Genomic DNA, 16,232 nt, shown 5'->3' with positions numbered 1-16,232 from the left:
GGATATTCATAAAACAGACAATAATTCTTATTATTTTTAATAATTTCCAATTTTGTAGACAAAACGGTAAAAACAAAAACAAGTATGAATTAAGCACATTTAATTATACAAGGATGGCTAGGTACATTAATTCAAAGCTCAGACAATCACAAAATTATTTAGATTTTAGTATGATTATCAGAGCTAGATCTTTAAATAATTTTAGTGGTGCGCCAGATCAGGGTGAGCCGAATTTTAGCAAATCATAGCGCGGCATTTAATAAAATGCTGTGCTCTCATTGGTGGAAAGTTGGCTCATCCCGATCTGGCTGACCACTAAAATGATTTAAAGATCCAGCTCAGGTAAATTTTCGGTGTTTCTACCCCTCAAAAGGGCAAGTACTCCATGCATGTAAATTTTACCCCCGAGAAAAATAGATTTGAAGTTGAGAGGAGGGGGGGGGGGCGGCGGAAATTGTTTCCTATTGGGCTAAACTAATAACTACAATATTAAACATTCTTGTTATCTATTGCTTTTTTTATAAGATAAATTGATATAATTTAAATTTTAAATAGCTGCTTTATACTTTACGAAGGATACCATTATGCAACATTCTATACCCCTTTTTGCAAGCCGTTTGCTGTATTTTTTCTCCGCTATTTATGAAGATAATTGTGTTTGTAAATCGTAGAGATTTGTTATAAAACTAAATTATCTATCTAAAGTTTGTATCATAAAAAGCAGACGAGAAAGATTTAGAGCTTTACAACAGACTTTAACTAGCCTTCCACGTTATATCTTTTTATCAAAACAAATTATCTTATATATGGTCAGTTTGACTTTAAAATAGCAATAGATAAATTATTGTAGAATTGTAACTTTTATGTTTTCAACAAATCTATAGTATAGATGTATATACAGACAACTACCCCCCTTCATTTTTCAAAGACCTTTTTCGTCTGCTTCTAAATTATTTTCTGCTACTTGGCTGTGTTAATTTTAGCGCACCATTGCATTGGTTGATTTTGAATGACCCAATAAAAAGGTTGCACAAGGCGGTTGCGATGGGGGAGATACAGTTATTTAACCCTTTCTCTCTCTAGTGTTTTACTCTAAGATGTTTTCTAGGGATCTAAAGGGGCAATGGAAATTGATTAATGTTCCCCCAAATTATTATAAACAAATTACAAAATCATTTCTTACAGAAGTTTTGACACTGATTCCTTGTACGGACCAATCATCAAGGCTTTAAACTTTAAGTGTCAGTGTAACTTTTTTAGATTTAACTCTTTTAATTAATGGTACTCCACATTTTTTCAAGCTTCATTGAATTTACTTCAATTTGAGTTAAGAGGTTATTACAGGCATATATAAATTGTATAGAAGTTATTTTAGATTTACTTTTTCATCATATCTATATTTCTGAAAAAACAATGCATTACCACGATCGATTTTTATTATGTATTTATAAAGAATTTTTAGCGTAACTAATGGAATTAATTATCAGTATTAATGTTAAAGTAACTAAACTAAAGAAATATTTTATAAATTCATAACAAGTTTTTATTTTAATTGACATAATAAATATTGTTGTAGACAGCTTGAATATGTTCAACAATTATTACAACAATTAATTTTATCACACAAAAAAACAGGGCTCTGCAACCGCAATTGTATGAAGACGCTGCTAAGAGTTGCAACTGCAATCCGTATCAAAAGCAACATGTAGTAGTGCAACATTCTGCAGGAACACAGTAATAGTGTCTGACTGATTATGACGTAACAAAAAAAAATTAGCCAATGAGAGGCCGTTATTGACCAATGGTAAAATTTATAGTGGCCTCTCATTGGCTAATTTTTTTTGTTACGTCATAATCAGCCAGACACTATTACTGTGTTCATTCTGCAGCTATGTCAAACTGATTCTATATAATCTAAATTATATTTTATAATACTATATAAAATCATTTGCAGTATAAATGATCTCCCCAATTGAAATCAACGATCTTTAAATATTCTGAATATCTTATAAATTCGCAGCACAAAAATTGTGCGGCTGCCTAACCCTAATTAAAAGTTTAAAATTTATGACAAACATTAATAGCACTCAGTAAACTTAGAATATGTTTTACAGTCGCCTATTCATTAAAATGTATAAAAAGTCCTTGAATTTTTAACATAATTACATGAAATATTAAATTTTTGATATTTACATACATTTTTTTATGTCAAACTTATATTATATGCAAAGTCTGTATGCAATTACTTATAGGCTTTACAGACTGCTTACTTAGGAAACGGCAAGCCGAACAAAATATAATTATAATCGCGAAAACCTTGCCAAAACTAATCTTTACAAGAGTCAACAGTTCAAAGACAGTATGTAACGAAAATTTACATGATAAAAAACCCATATTTTACACGCTTTTTCTGTATGTGTGTACTTCATGTAGAGTATTCTGGCCATTTTAGATTATCGTTAGGCCAGGTTTTACCAGGTCTTATAATCTTCAAACTAAGATATTAGAGATATTCAAATGAAAAGAAACCTTATCACATTTCCAACAATTACTCTTTTTTCCTTATTTCTTCAACAAACAACTATTTATTTTCATTTAGAAAAGTAGTACATACAATATACAGTACATGTATGTGAAATTAGATTATAGCAATAGGACTTCTTTATTTCATTAAATTGTAAATAAACAATAATGACAACATCCATGAATCTAAATTCAACTGACGAACATCAACACTTAAAGAGTGTGTAAAAATAGGGTCATCTTAAAAAACGTCTCCTTATATAATGCATACTTCATTTTTAAGTTGAATACCAATCTAAAAGAGTTTCAAATCATTATTTAAACTTGTTGCAAAACTGCTTAAATACAGAATTCTGTTTAAAGACATACTAACATTTCTATTATTTGATTATAGAAGTAGTGGGACAAAGTGACACAAAAATCAGCCATGTGAAGTCATAAAAATTAGGGATTATCCTTCAATCTTTTACGGGTTACCTTCCCCACTTCTCCTCTCATCTCCCTCATTTTTATGACGTCACATGGCTCATTTTTGAGTCAATTTGTCCCACTACTAATGGAGATGCTTTGCTTAAACTTCTGTACTTTGTTGTCCTAGGAATCATTGTTCTAAAAAACAGATGTTGCTTTCTGGTGAAAATTAAAGAGTTAATTAAGAAATATTTTTTTTTCAAAATCACCATGTTGCACTTTTAAAAGAAATAATTCTTTTTTTATTATAAAGAAAGACCGTATTATCATTTATAAAGTTATGGTTGAACAGAAAATTTGATACTTCTTAATACACAACGTAGAATTATTCAAAGAGTAGCTAGACCAACAACAAAAAACCATTAATGAAGACAAAATAAAAGATGTAACTGAATTACAACCAAATTACACTCCTAATTATGTTAATGATCAGAGGAAAGAAACATCTATTAACCAGAAAATCTTACATGGTTTCTTCATTAAAGATACCAAACAATACCACTCTTGGAAATTACAATTAGAACCCCACCCCCCCAAAAAAAAGTAAAATTTATTAACATAACAAGGATGAAAAAACCATAAGTAGCAACATAAAAATGGATGGACAAACAGATAAAGTGACAAAATAGAGCGGGTGTTCAGCGGTTATAAATGGTTAGGAAATAAAAGGTATTAGAAAATCACTAAACTTATATTTAACATTTGTATCATGCCCGATAGACCAACGGAGCAAGTCAGTTGTACAGTAAATGTTCTTTAGATAAGCGTATCTTTTCAACAAGAAAAAAACCAACCGAGAAAATTTTCCCGAGAATGGACGGACAGACAAAGTAAATTATGTAATAGCTTTCCTATTAAAAACCTTACAAATAAAATTGTTAAAGCTAAATACACTATCTTAGACTATACTATATTTATAATTGAAAAAAATAACACAAAATACCACAAAAATGCAAAGCAGCTTATAGTTTTACCAAAATAAATGGTAAAATGCTCCAAGTTTTGGCCGAGTTATGCCTAGTGGCTTCTTATTTCATTCTAAAATAACTTCAATCGGAATATTTTGGCCAAATGATGTAACATTTGTCTACTTTTTTGAAGACACTATAAACTGCTTCCAGGAATGTAGAAAACAATCCGTTTAAATAGATTGTAATTTTTCTATTCTTTTGAAGTATTTCAAGACGAATTTTAAGCATTTGAAGAATTTTAATAAAACCAAGCAATTTTTTCACCAAGAAGATTTTTACAATGCTATTATATAAAGTGGAAAATGTAAATACTGCTATACAAAGCATTACTTTATAGCTGAAGACGTATAAAATGCAAATCTACAATGATGTCGAGCCTTTAGACATGATATAACATAATTATAGAGAAGCTGTGCTATTCTAAAGAAATAATACCTTGATCTAACTATATACTATGAACAGATATAATATAATTATAGAGTAGCTGTGCTATTCTGAAAAAATACTACCTTGATCTAACTATATACTATGTTCAGATATAATATAATTATAGAGTAGCTGTGCTATTCTGAAGAAATACTACCTTAGTCTAACTATATACTATGTACAGATATAATATAATTATAGAGTAGCTGTGCTATTCTGAAGAAATACTACCTTGATCTAACTATATACTATGTACAGTACAGATATAATATAATTATAGAGTAGCTGTGCTATTCTGAAAAAATACTACCTTGATCTAACTATATACTATATACAGATATAATATAATTATAGAGTAGCTGTGCTATTCTCAAGAAATACTACATTGATCTAACTATATAATATGTACAGTACAGATATAATATAATTATAGAGTAGCTGTGCTATTCTGAAAAAATACTACCTTGATCTAACTATATACTATATACAGATATAATATAATTATAGAGTAGCTGTGCTATTCTCAAGAAATACTACATTGATCTAACTATATAATATGTACAGTACAGATATAATATAATTATAGAGTAGCTGTGCTATTCTGAAGAAATACTACCTTGATCTAACTATATACTATGAACAGATATAATATAATTATAGAGTAGCTGTGCTATTCTGAAGAAATACTACCTTGATCTAACTATATACTATGAACAGATATAATATAATTATAGAGTAGCTGTGCTATTCTGAAAAAATACTACCTTGATCTAACTATACACTATGTACAGATATAATATAATTATAGAGTAGCTGTGCTATTCTGAAGAAATACTACCTTGATCTAACTATATACTATGTACAGATATAATATAATTATAGAGTAGCTGTGCTATTATGAAAAAATACTACCTTGATCTAACTGTTTACTTTGTTCAGACATGATATAACAGAATTCCTTAACAAAATAAGATTAAATCAAAAACAATGTTTTATCTTTAAAACTCAGTTTTTATATTCATTTTATTAAACGAAGCTTTTCAACAATTATGATCAAACCTTAACAAATAGTTTTATTCTTTACTCTAAGGATATTAAAAATTTTCTATTTACTTAAAGCTTTCTATTTTAATTCCTTAATCATTTAGGTACATATTAAAGCGCATAAAGTATTGGCAAAAGTAACACTTAACGGACAACTAACCATTCGATTGCATAAACTTCATCTGGGAAATTAACTCTGCTTAGTAATGAGATTTGCGCCTGTTAAGATGTCAAGTCGTTCCCTCCACTATCACTACTGATAACAAAGTAGCAGTAAGTACATTTTTTACCAAATTTAGTATGACACAGTCTAAACTCGAACCAACATTTTATCTATGATTTATCAATGAAACAAAGTAAGAATAAGAACACTTCACATCTTTTAACTAATAGTATAATCTACAAAAGAGGCAATTTTATTTATCAATTGTATAGCAATTTATAGCCCATTATCTTATCCCTTAAGATCCCTGTTTTGTGATGATATTATTGTTTTATTAACCAAACAATATAACATACTAGACGTCAATTGTATTAGTTATTAGTGTATGCTTTATATTATTACTAGCATTATTATTAGCTACACCCCTAGCATCTAGTGGATCTATTTAAGGGGCAAAAATGGGATAAATAATTGTTTAAATAGTTTAAAACCTTCCCAAGATTGAAATCTCAAAATAACACCATCACAAGGCCTGTGTGAAAATTAGAAAACTTGATCGTTTAAGTAGTTATGGAGACCTTATGCTTCACACAAAAACACCCCACTAACTGATTTATACAATAGGATAGTTTCTTGAATAAACTTATTATGTATATATATATTTATTAATCATAATTTGGGTTAAACATCCACTTACACGGATTTTTTATACATATTTTTAATTTTGTATGCAATTGATGTAGGTTTGACTTCTTTAAAGCATTTAATAATACATTATTTAATCATTCTATTATTTACTTGTTGAAAGGATATTTTGGATCCCAAACACTTAGAGAATATTGCTGTAACGCCATGACCAATATTTAGTTATGGTATTCAATATTGAACAGAACTATATATAATGTATGTATGCTGTAGTATATTAGGTATGGTAGGTATGCAGACTAATACTCTTCAGAGCAATATCATTATAAAATCAATAATAAAACAGCATATGTAAATTAAAATAATAAAAAAGCACCATCCATTGGAAATTTCGAAACCCCCCCTTCTCATCTCCCAAAAAGTTTAAAATGTTTTAGAATAGAGTAATTAGTTAAAAAAAATATGAACTTAAATATATGAAGAAAAAAAATTTAAGTGGGTTTATTCCTTATTTTAAACCCATCAATTCAGATAATTTATAGATATATATTTTGTGTTGTTTTTACAGGTACTTTATCCCTGAATACATAAAGACTATATTATGCCAGGGAGGGATGTAACGTTTGAACTGAAAATTACACTAGTACCCAAAGTTTTATAACCACATTTTCTTCGGTTAGCTTAATAACTTTGAGTATTTTAAAAAATATTTTGATTGGTTGGTCAAAACACTAAGTGTCCTAACCTTTTTAACCAATAATCCCAATCTGCAAAAGTTGCTAGTTTTTTTTACCATTTTTAGGGTTGTGCATCGATATATAATCTATTGTCTTATCCCCTACGATCCCTTTCCGGCACCAGTAGAGCATAGCTAAACTATAATTAAAATAAACCATAGATTTGATAATTTTTTTTGCATAGTTGCAGATTTTGTCAACAAATCACTGAATTAATATACTGTATCATAGAAAGTACGTAAAATAAAAGCTTTCGTAAAAAGTAAAAGAAAGAGGGGTCAGGAGTTATCTATGGGGTGGGGACTCTGTGCAGACTTCATTTGTGTCTTTGAATATCAGCAAATAGTGTCAGAAACAACCAATTTGCTACAAAAAAAGGAATATTCTAGCAGACGTAAAAGGTCCCCACCACTGGAATAAGGTAATTGTCTGGGTTATACATCTATTCTCATACATTTATTGAAAAGAAACAATTTAAAAAATTCAATTAAAATGAAATGTGAAATAAACATATATGTACATAAAAATCTTCAATAAGAAGATTGCATTTCTCGTAAAGAAAAAATGGGTTCAATAGAAATTTGAGAAGAAAAATCTGTAAAATTCTGAAAATTATAAGTTGAAGTAAAAAATACTTTTGTGTACTTAATGCATAACTTTTAGAATATGCAGTGCTAACAAGGATGTCAACATTTATAAGTAGAACAGCTCTTTAATTGATGCTATCATAGATTATCTTCGTTAAAAAAGATAAATGCGTGAGGACTAGATTGCCCACCCTTATTTTTTCATAAAAAACTTTTCTTAGATCCTGTTGAATCGTCCAATTAAAATTCAGTGAGTTAACTGTGTTGGATTGTTGCACAGTATTGCCTGCATGCATCACAAAAATTACGATAATCAAACAATTTACAAGTGCGTTGCAGAGTTTCACAAAAGCTGAAAAATTTTAGATGCGTCACATCCCTACACATAATCTTCTTCCTTATTCACTGGCTATCTGCCTAACTGTCTACCTTCCACGTTTGACATTAGCTGTTTATTACAATAGTCCTTATTCGTTTACTTAACACCTTTTGTGACGTTGATTGAATTTTGTTTCGTTGGTTTATTAAGTGGAGTGTCCAAAAGTTTAAATCACTAATTTTAATCTACAGAAGGGGTAATTTTGTGTATCATCATTATAGAAGTACATAAATTTATCAGCCATTGTCTTTTCCTTTTAGATACCTGATTTTGACGAATTGTATTTCAATTACACATCTCTGGTGTGGGGAGGGGGATTATGTGCGCTCCACTTACAATAAACTGTACTATGCCTAAGAATTAATTTAGTTTGCATCCACATAATTGCCTTTTACAGCGTCCATTCTAAAACTACTTTTTGCTCATTTCAATCCTATTGTAAAAAAGCATCATTTCATTGTTTAGTATGCTTTGTTATAAAGTTGATTACATTGCTATCCAAAATGGCATTGAATTGATTCTTAACTTTACTAGTTTTTATTTCCTGGGAAGGATTATAACTATTTTGGGGGAGGGTATCACCAACCTCGAGAATCGCCCCTAACTTAAAGTAATTAATAAAGCGCAAGAAATCTCGATTGTTATAAAAATACAATTTCTCAATAATTTGTATTTCAAGGTGTATTTTTCCACAGCACCCTTTAGGCATATGAGAGAAGGGAAATAGAAAATTGCCCTTGTATAAAATTTTGGATATCCAATATAGTCAGATTTTTCCGTCTTTAGGGATGCAGTTTATCTACTAGTCCTACTAATAAGGAAGACATTTTATTTGGGTTATGAGTGGACCCTCGAGTAAGTAGGAAAAAAGTAACTATATCGTTATTTTTCATTGTTAACTTTATTTGTTGGGTTATTTTTTCACAAAACGAAAGATATTTTTTACTTAATAATGATGTTTTTAAAAATACATTTTGAGACGAAGAAACTAACTGTGTCGATTTGCAGTGAAAAGAAAGGATAAGAAAATGGACGATACATTTATGAAGATGAACAAAACTATTGTTCGAAAAGTTTGAGCACTGGTAGTTTAAACCAACAAAGTAACCTCTAAGAACCTAAAGATTTGAGTTGATGAATGAGATTATGACACTTTTTAATAACTTATAGTTCCCTCCCTCCCTGGTTATTTTTTTCAATTATTTCAAGTGTAATTATTATGGACTATTACATAATATAAAGAAATGTTATTGAGAGGTACTTACAGTACTTATTGATATATTTGTACATGTATAAGTGTATGAACTCATAAAAAATGGATAAAAGACACCCATTAAAACGCAGCGCGAAAAATTTGATAGTTGAAAGGGTCGGCAGCCTCGCGTCAGCCATCTGAAATGTTATGGAAATCAACCTTTTACATTAAAAAAAAAAAACAGCTGGAAGTTGAATCCTGAGCTAAATAGGGCAATCCCTCTTTCCAAAAAAAATTTTAAAGCATTATTTATTTGCTACGCTTTCTAAAAAAGGTGTATTAACTTTTTTGCTTTTTATTTAAGATAGCTAGCCGGTGCTTTTAGTAAGTAGTAGATGTAAAATTTTTCATAGAATTCAGATATGCAATCGGTTTTTTTTGTAGACCTCTTATTTTTAAAGTAATTTAAGTTTTTAAAAAAAAATAATTAAGTCGGTTTTAAGGTACTAAAACGCAACAAAATGAAAGAAGAAAATGGCCAGTATGAACAAAAATAGTAAGATCTTTAATTTGACACCTTACTTTTAAAATTCTGTTGAGTAATTATTGAAAAAATCTATTTTTTTAACCTCGGTTTAATAAAAACTTTAAACCTTAATATTTTCTCAAACAGACATAAAAACATAGGTTCATATATACCTTTAGAATGAGAAAAATATTACAAATCCATTCTAAGCAAAATTGAAAAAAAGTAAAAACTTAAAAAAATAAAAATGGCCTAAAATATTATATTTTTTTTCAGGCAACACTTAATTGTAACTATTATATTAGCCAATCAAAAATCTCTAAAATTGACGAATCAAGAAGCTTTTCCTCAACACTTAACCAATAGAATTGACCAAAAAAAGGATAATTTTTAAACAATATATACAATAGATACTACAATAAAAATAGTGATACTTACATAACATGTAAAGAATGAAAAATTATGAACAAGTATGCTTTAGTCTGTTTATAAACTTCAAAACAATGCAGTTAAAAATGCATTATTGTTTCTTGTGTTTAAAAAATATTTGTTACAGTGTATGTACATTTGTTTAGGTTTTGTTCAGGTCAACCCTTTAAAGCCGAAAATTATGATTCTTAAAATAAACTTATTTTTTTATTATAGTTTTATAAAACTTTTTCAATTTTGCTTAGAATAGATTTGTAATATTTTTCTAATTCTAAAGGTATATATGAACCCATATTTTTTATGTCTGTTTGAGAAAATATTTAGGTTTAAAGTTTTTATTAAACCGAGGTTAAAAAAATAGATTTTGTCAATAATTACTCAACAGAATTTTAAAAGTAAGGTGTCAAATTAAAGATATTACTATTTTTGTTCATACTGGCCATTTTCTTCTTTTATTTTGTTGCGTTTTAGTACCTTAAAACCGACTTAATTATTTTTTTTAAAAACTTAAATTTCTTAAAAAATAAGAGGTCTACAAAAAAAACGATTACATATCTGAATTCTATGAAAAATTTTACATCTACTACTTACTAAAAGCACCGGCTAGCTATCTTAAATAAAAAGCAAAAAAGTTAATACACCTTCTTTAATCTAACTGTTACAGAAATCATTATGATAAGTTGGAAATGGATGGAACACTTTTAACATCCTTAAATTCCATTAATTTGTAACAGCCTAGTCGGACAAAGGAACTACTTAATGTAGAGAACAGATAATAAAACAGGGTCATGGACAAAGTTAGCAATCTGTCATGAATAAACAGAATAGATGAATAGATTAGAATTATGCTAAAACTTGATGATAAAGTTGAGACTGTTTCTAACTTAAAAATGGTTTTGAAACACCACAACAAACTTTCAATGTAAACTTTGGATAGGGGGATAGTTAAATAGGTTTCATTGTTTTTAATTCGTAAAAAATCACGAAACCTCTACGTATTTTTCAGCTGTCATTAAGGGGCAACACATCATAAAATTGACGACCTCTCCATTATATTATTTAAGATTTTTCTCGCTTGTTGGTTGTACTGTATTAAAATCCAAGATATTTCCAAAAATATTGTTTGGAGGGGGGGGGGGGGCAAATAACACCCCGACCCCATCACTTTTCTACATCATAACCCACACCTAATTTGGATGTCCGGCTTATAATAGATGTCAAAGTTTTTGTCATAAATAAATTGTTTTTGTCATATTTTCTACTTTTTGCATGATCCCTTTTTCCAAGAGTAAATACTATGAATTTTAATTTGAGAAGGAAAAATCCGGAGTAAAGTTTACCTAGTTTTAATCTTTTACATAATGAGTAAACTTTAACGTGTCCTATAATACCTGCAAAAATATTAGTTATTTTTTTTATAAACTTTACTAAAGCTAGGTTGGTGCGATACATATGAAAGTAATTGTTCTAGATGTTTGGTTATTCTATTTCCATATTGTAGATATTGATTAAATTATAAAATTCCTCCAATATTTTCCCAGTCAAATTTTTGCTGATAAATGAAATATTTTGACAATTCAGCATCTTTAATTGGATTTCGTTTTGTTTATCTACCACAAGGTTTTATATAAACCAGGATGGCAACATCCATAAAAACGAAGCTCTGAAACGGTAGGACAAACGAACATTAACTCTTATAGAGTGCGAGAACTTATTAATCAAAATACAATTTATAAGTTTTAACAAAATTGTAAGTAAACTTGTTGCAAAACTATTAAATACAGGATACTGTTTTAAGGATATACCTACATTTTTTGTGACTTGATTAGATAAATGCATAAAAAATTGTTGTTAAAAACCAACATTTTTTAAAATTAACGTAAGTACATTCTGGTAACTATTATAGAGTTGGTTCGTTTTCTAAATCGTAACTAATTTAACTGTTATACCTAATCATCACCTATAGTTTAAAACCAATAGGACTATCCTAACATGTTTATTTATTAGAATTGCTTTGCTTTGTAAAAATATATGATCTGTCTATCTCTGTGTGTGTGTTTGTGTGTAGCGAGGGATATCCTAACCACTGATCCAAAATGGTTCTGGTTTAGTTTCAGGGACGATTTAAAACTATTTTTAATCCCCCCTCATTTTTTTTCTTTTTCTTTTTAAAACTGAAATTCAATGTTTAGGATCTACTTCCCTTTCCCCGTACATGTTTTTGTATGCAACTAGGTTTTGAATAAAAAAATACCTTTCTAATTAGATATTTTTTCTCACTCTTGAGCTTTGCTTAAATGGATATTGTTACTTTAAAACAATTCAGTGTAAAGCAATGAATGTTTAAACTTAGGAAGCTTGCAGGAAATACACCGCTCTAACTTCTGAAAGACTTAAAGTAGACATATTACCCCAAATTTGTACTACCCCAGCTTTAAAAACAATAATGCTTCTAGCTGGCGTAATTTAATATTGAAATTTCTGATATTAGGGCTGGGCAATTTCTAAATATTTTTTTAATCCCTTAAATGTCATTTTAAGATGGCTATAATGTTTTCTTATTGACGCAAGAGGCTTTAAAGTTGGGGTATTGGATCGAATTGTAGCATTCTTTCGGAAATTAGAGCTGTGTATTTCCTGCAGGCTTCCTTTTATGAGCAATTTTTTACCTGAAAATCCAGGTAACCAGATTCATCATCAATTTTGTTGATGATATCCAGAACTTCAATATCTGTAGGATTCTGCCCTGCCCTTCGCATAGCAGCCTAGAAATATCGTATTTATTGGCACCTTTACAGAGATCTTAAGGGATACGGCAATGAACGGTATTCATATTTACAGCTCAAATGATTATAAACAAAATTACCCACTATTAATGATCAAATAAAGAAGTTTGTTACTGCTAATTTGATCCAACCAATTCAGATATATTTAAGTACCCAAAGTAATTACATTTGTTTATAAAATTTTGGGTACCAGTATAATTTTCATCTTTTCTGCATCTTGATGTACACTATTATTTTTGTAATTAGTAAAATTGCTGTTAAAAATATAGCAAATAAATTGTAAATATTGAAAATTTCCACTGTGACTTTAAATAAATTATAATAACCTGTAAAGAAGAGTATTTTATTTTCCCACTGTGTCCCCAATCAAAAGCATCAAATGCTGCTTGATAACTTTTGTACTCCTCAGAATCCATCTGATCTCCCATAATCCTATAATATGACATCAAAAGTAAGAGTGAGGGTATGCTTCCACCAATAAACAGATGTTTATTACCATGTACACAGTTAGAACGTTCAGACAAAAGTCTAGCAAAGTCTTTAGGTCATTACGTGGTTTAAAGTACAATCATATTCTGCTAGAAAGAAAACCATGCTAAAATCAGCGCTTTACCTATTATAAATTTTGAACCTTCAATGTCTTAGCACCATTCTAACCATATAAATGATCTTATCATAAAAAATGGATGATGACATTGATACTTCTCCTATAAACTTTTTTAAATTTGTTGTACGAAGTTTCATTTGAAGAATTGTGTAAAAAATGTTAACGTTTTCACAAACTAAATAAGTTTATTACTTTAGGTCAGGTAAGGATAAGTTATATTGGATATCCCCGCTGGTTTAAGTACCACGAGGCGGGTTAAGCACAGGAAAATAAAACTACCTACTCTTATTTAAAAATAAGGGGGCAAGTATAAGTGCTCAACCAGCACTTTGTGTGATTGCGTCCATAATTTTCTTGGAGGGCTTTGCTTAATCTACTACAGCAAAAGTAAGATGTACATTCCAGTTTTCTGAGATGGAATTCAATTAAAAAATAAAACAAAATTAAATCAATTGGATTTTAAATGATTACAAAATATTTAAACGGTAAAGGTAAAAAATTTATTTTTAAGGTTTGATTTGATTTTCTTCAAAAAATAGTAGTGTGGTGGTAAAAAAGGATAATAATCCGTTGTAATGTTTTTTTGCTATATTTTAGCCACACCATTGAGAAGTCAATTTGCCGGAGGAATTTACTATACAGAAGATCAAATATTGGTGCCAATATAAAACAACCAAAACAGAAATCTTCCAAACATCATCTAGAAAATCCTCGAACAATTTTTTTTTATATTTTAAAGCATTTCTACAGGTCTAGCAAAAGGGTGAATGAAAGGAGACAAGCTTTTTATTTCATTAAACGAGATGCAGAGATTCAAAATGGAATAAGAAATAGATTGTAAGATACGAATATGGATAGATAGAAGGATGAATAGATAAAAAAATTAGATGGATATGCAAAATATTCTTTAAAAAAGCTCTGCTGTCAAAAACCAATAAGAAATGTAAACGTAAGACTGCAAAACATTTGCAATCATGAAAAATTCAAAATTGATATACTTTTTATTGCAAATGTTGTTCAAACACCGAAATTTAACAGTCTGATGTCATAGAACTCATAGTCTACTATCCTACTTTTACATCTAAAAATTAATTTTTGATGTTTGCCTAAGTTAGTAAATATGTAAATATAGACTTGATATAAAATTATTATTTTGTATTTGTTTACAAATCTAAATACAATCAATTATCGTAGCTTTTAAACGTGTAAAAAGGGGAATGTTTCGGGAGATTTTTTTTTATTAAAACCATTACATATTTCTTTTGTCAAAACAATCACTACCACGCAATTAATGTATTGGAAATCCGTCAACAAATTAAATTGGAGTAGTTTTCAAATAAAAAACAGTTGAAGTATGGACTTATAGTTATAGAGATGCTGTTTTGCTAAACATCTTTCCATTTAATAGTCTCTAATTTAAGAACTTTCATTTTATTGTTTTGGTCTTTTTAAAACTTGTCTCCTCCCTTGGAGTATCAATCCTCGGCGGTTTCCTTCACAGAACCCCCCTTCCCCTTCTTATGCTTTAACAATAAGGGAGCGGAGTGTTTTTTCGTGTTTATTTGTCCTTTAAGACAGTTAGGGTATATGGGTTACAGGGGATTCCTGCATGGTTATGGACACCCGATTTCTTAAAAAAATTATCCGTTCAAATTTTTTTTTAATAAGAGGATCGTGGTTTTTTTTGTGCTTGCAAGGAACTTTGATGAAAGCACAAAAATGTTTAAATCTTTTAGTATATAAGACAGACCAACAAATAAAAACATAGAATAGACCCCCAGCCAATGAAAGTACTTACTCTTTCAAGTTTTTGTGTAAATCCAAGATTAGAGCTTTCATTTTGATTGTTTCGTTTTATGTCTGAAAATATAAAAAAAGGTTAATTCTTTTATATCCACTTACTCTAGTGGTCTAACACTTTTAGTCACAGAAATAAAATACTTAAAATTTATTGATTTTACTACACTAAAAACATATTATGAATATATTATGAATTATATTAGGATATCTTATTTCAATTGTCTGTGAATAATATTAATATTTAATTTTATGGCATTTTCCCTTATTTTTGTTTTTGGAAAAAAATAGTAAACCCCCATCAATGATTTTTCAATTAATTTTATACCAAAAGAATTGAAATTTGAAATAAAAAGTTTTTATAAAACCAATAAAATGATTCCTTCATAAAAAGTAGAACTCAATTGGTCAAGTGGTTGCTCTTGCTACAGACATAAAATTAATATGATAGATATTAAATATACTGGGAGGTTACAAACTTGTTTAAGATTAGCTGGTTAATCCTGAGTTTATTAAATTATCTAATCAAAATGCAAATTAGAACAACAGTCTAAACCTGTCAAAAGTAGATAAATGATTATATCAGATTGTTCACGAATAGGTATGTTTCTTGCAATATCTATGTACATTAGTAAAAAAAATTACTTAATATACAAAAAAAAGAAAATGATGTCTATATGTATGTTCCCTGGTTAAATGGATTTATTATTACTTCGATCTTACACCAGATTATCATGTACTTTAATAAAGTGTAACTTGTAGCTGGCTTAAATAACGACCCCCTCACGTTTATTCTACATTCATTGTTCCATAAGATATAAGATCGTTTTATGATTTGCAGTGAACATTCAAATTGATCCTGGGATGTTCTGAATTTTTAGGAGTTGGATACGATGTTTGAGGCTTTTGGAGGCTTATACTCTATCATGTTATTGTAACTCTATTA

At 29.1% G+C, this 16,232-nt stretch overlaps 1 protein-coding gene across 2 annotated transcripts in view; it reads right to left on the bottom strand.

Annotated features, from left to right (window-relative positions):
* The window catches only part of LOC145325003 (calmodulin-alpha-like), a 40,706-nt gene extending 25,355 nt beyond the window's left edge, over nt 1-15,351 (bottom strand). For both annotated transcript variants that reach the window (XM_080167783.1, XM_080167784.1), the window contains exons 1-4: nt 15,288-15,351; nt 13,209-13,314; nt 12,766-12,861; nt 5,304-5,349 (exon numbers count right to left, since the gene is read on the bottom strand). In XM_080167783.1, the coding sequence (XP_080023909.1) occupies nt 5,304-5,349; nt 12,766-12,861; nt 13,209-13,314; nt 15,288-15,328 (289 nt within the window). In that variant the 5' untranslated portion in view covers nt 15,329-15,351. The remainder of the gene's footprint in view (nt 1-5,303; nt 5,350-12,765; nt 12,862-13,208; nt 13,315-15,287) is intronic.
* Between the last annotated feature and the right edge of the window lie 881 nt (nt 15,352-16,232).

Source organism: Acartia tonsa, chromosome 7 (assembly GCF_053477335.1).
Source record: "Acartia tonsa isolate MP-2025a chromosome 7, ASM5347733v1, whole genome shotgun sequence".
NCBI lineage: Eukaryota > Metazoa > Arthropoda > Copepoda > Calanoida > Acartiidae > Acartia > Acartia tonsa.
Note: the sequence above shows the minus strand (reverse complement) of the source record. Positions and strands in the feature narration are given on the sequence as shown.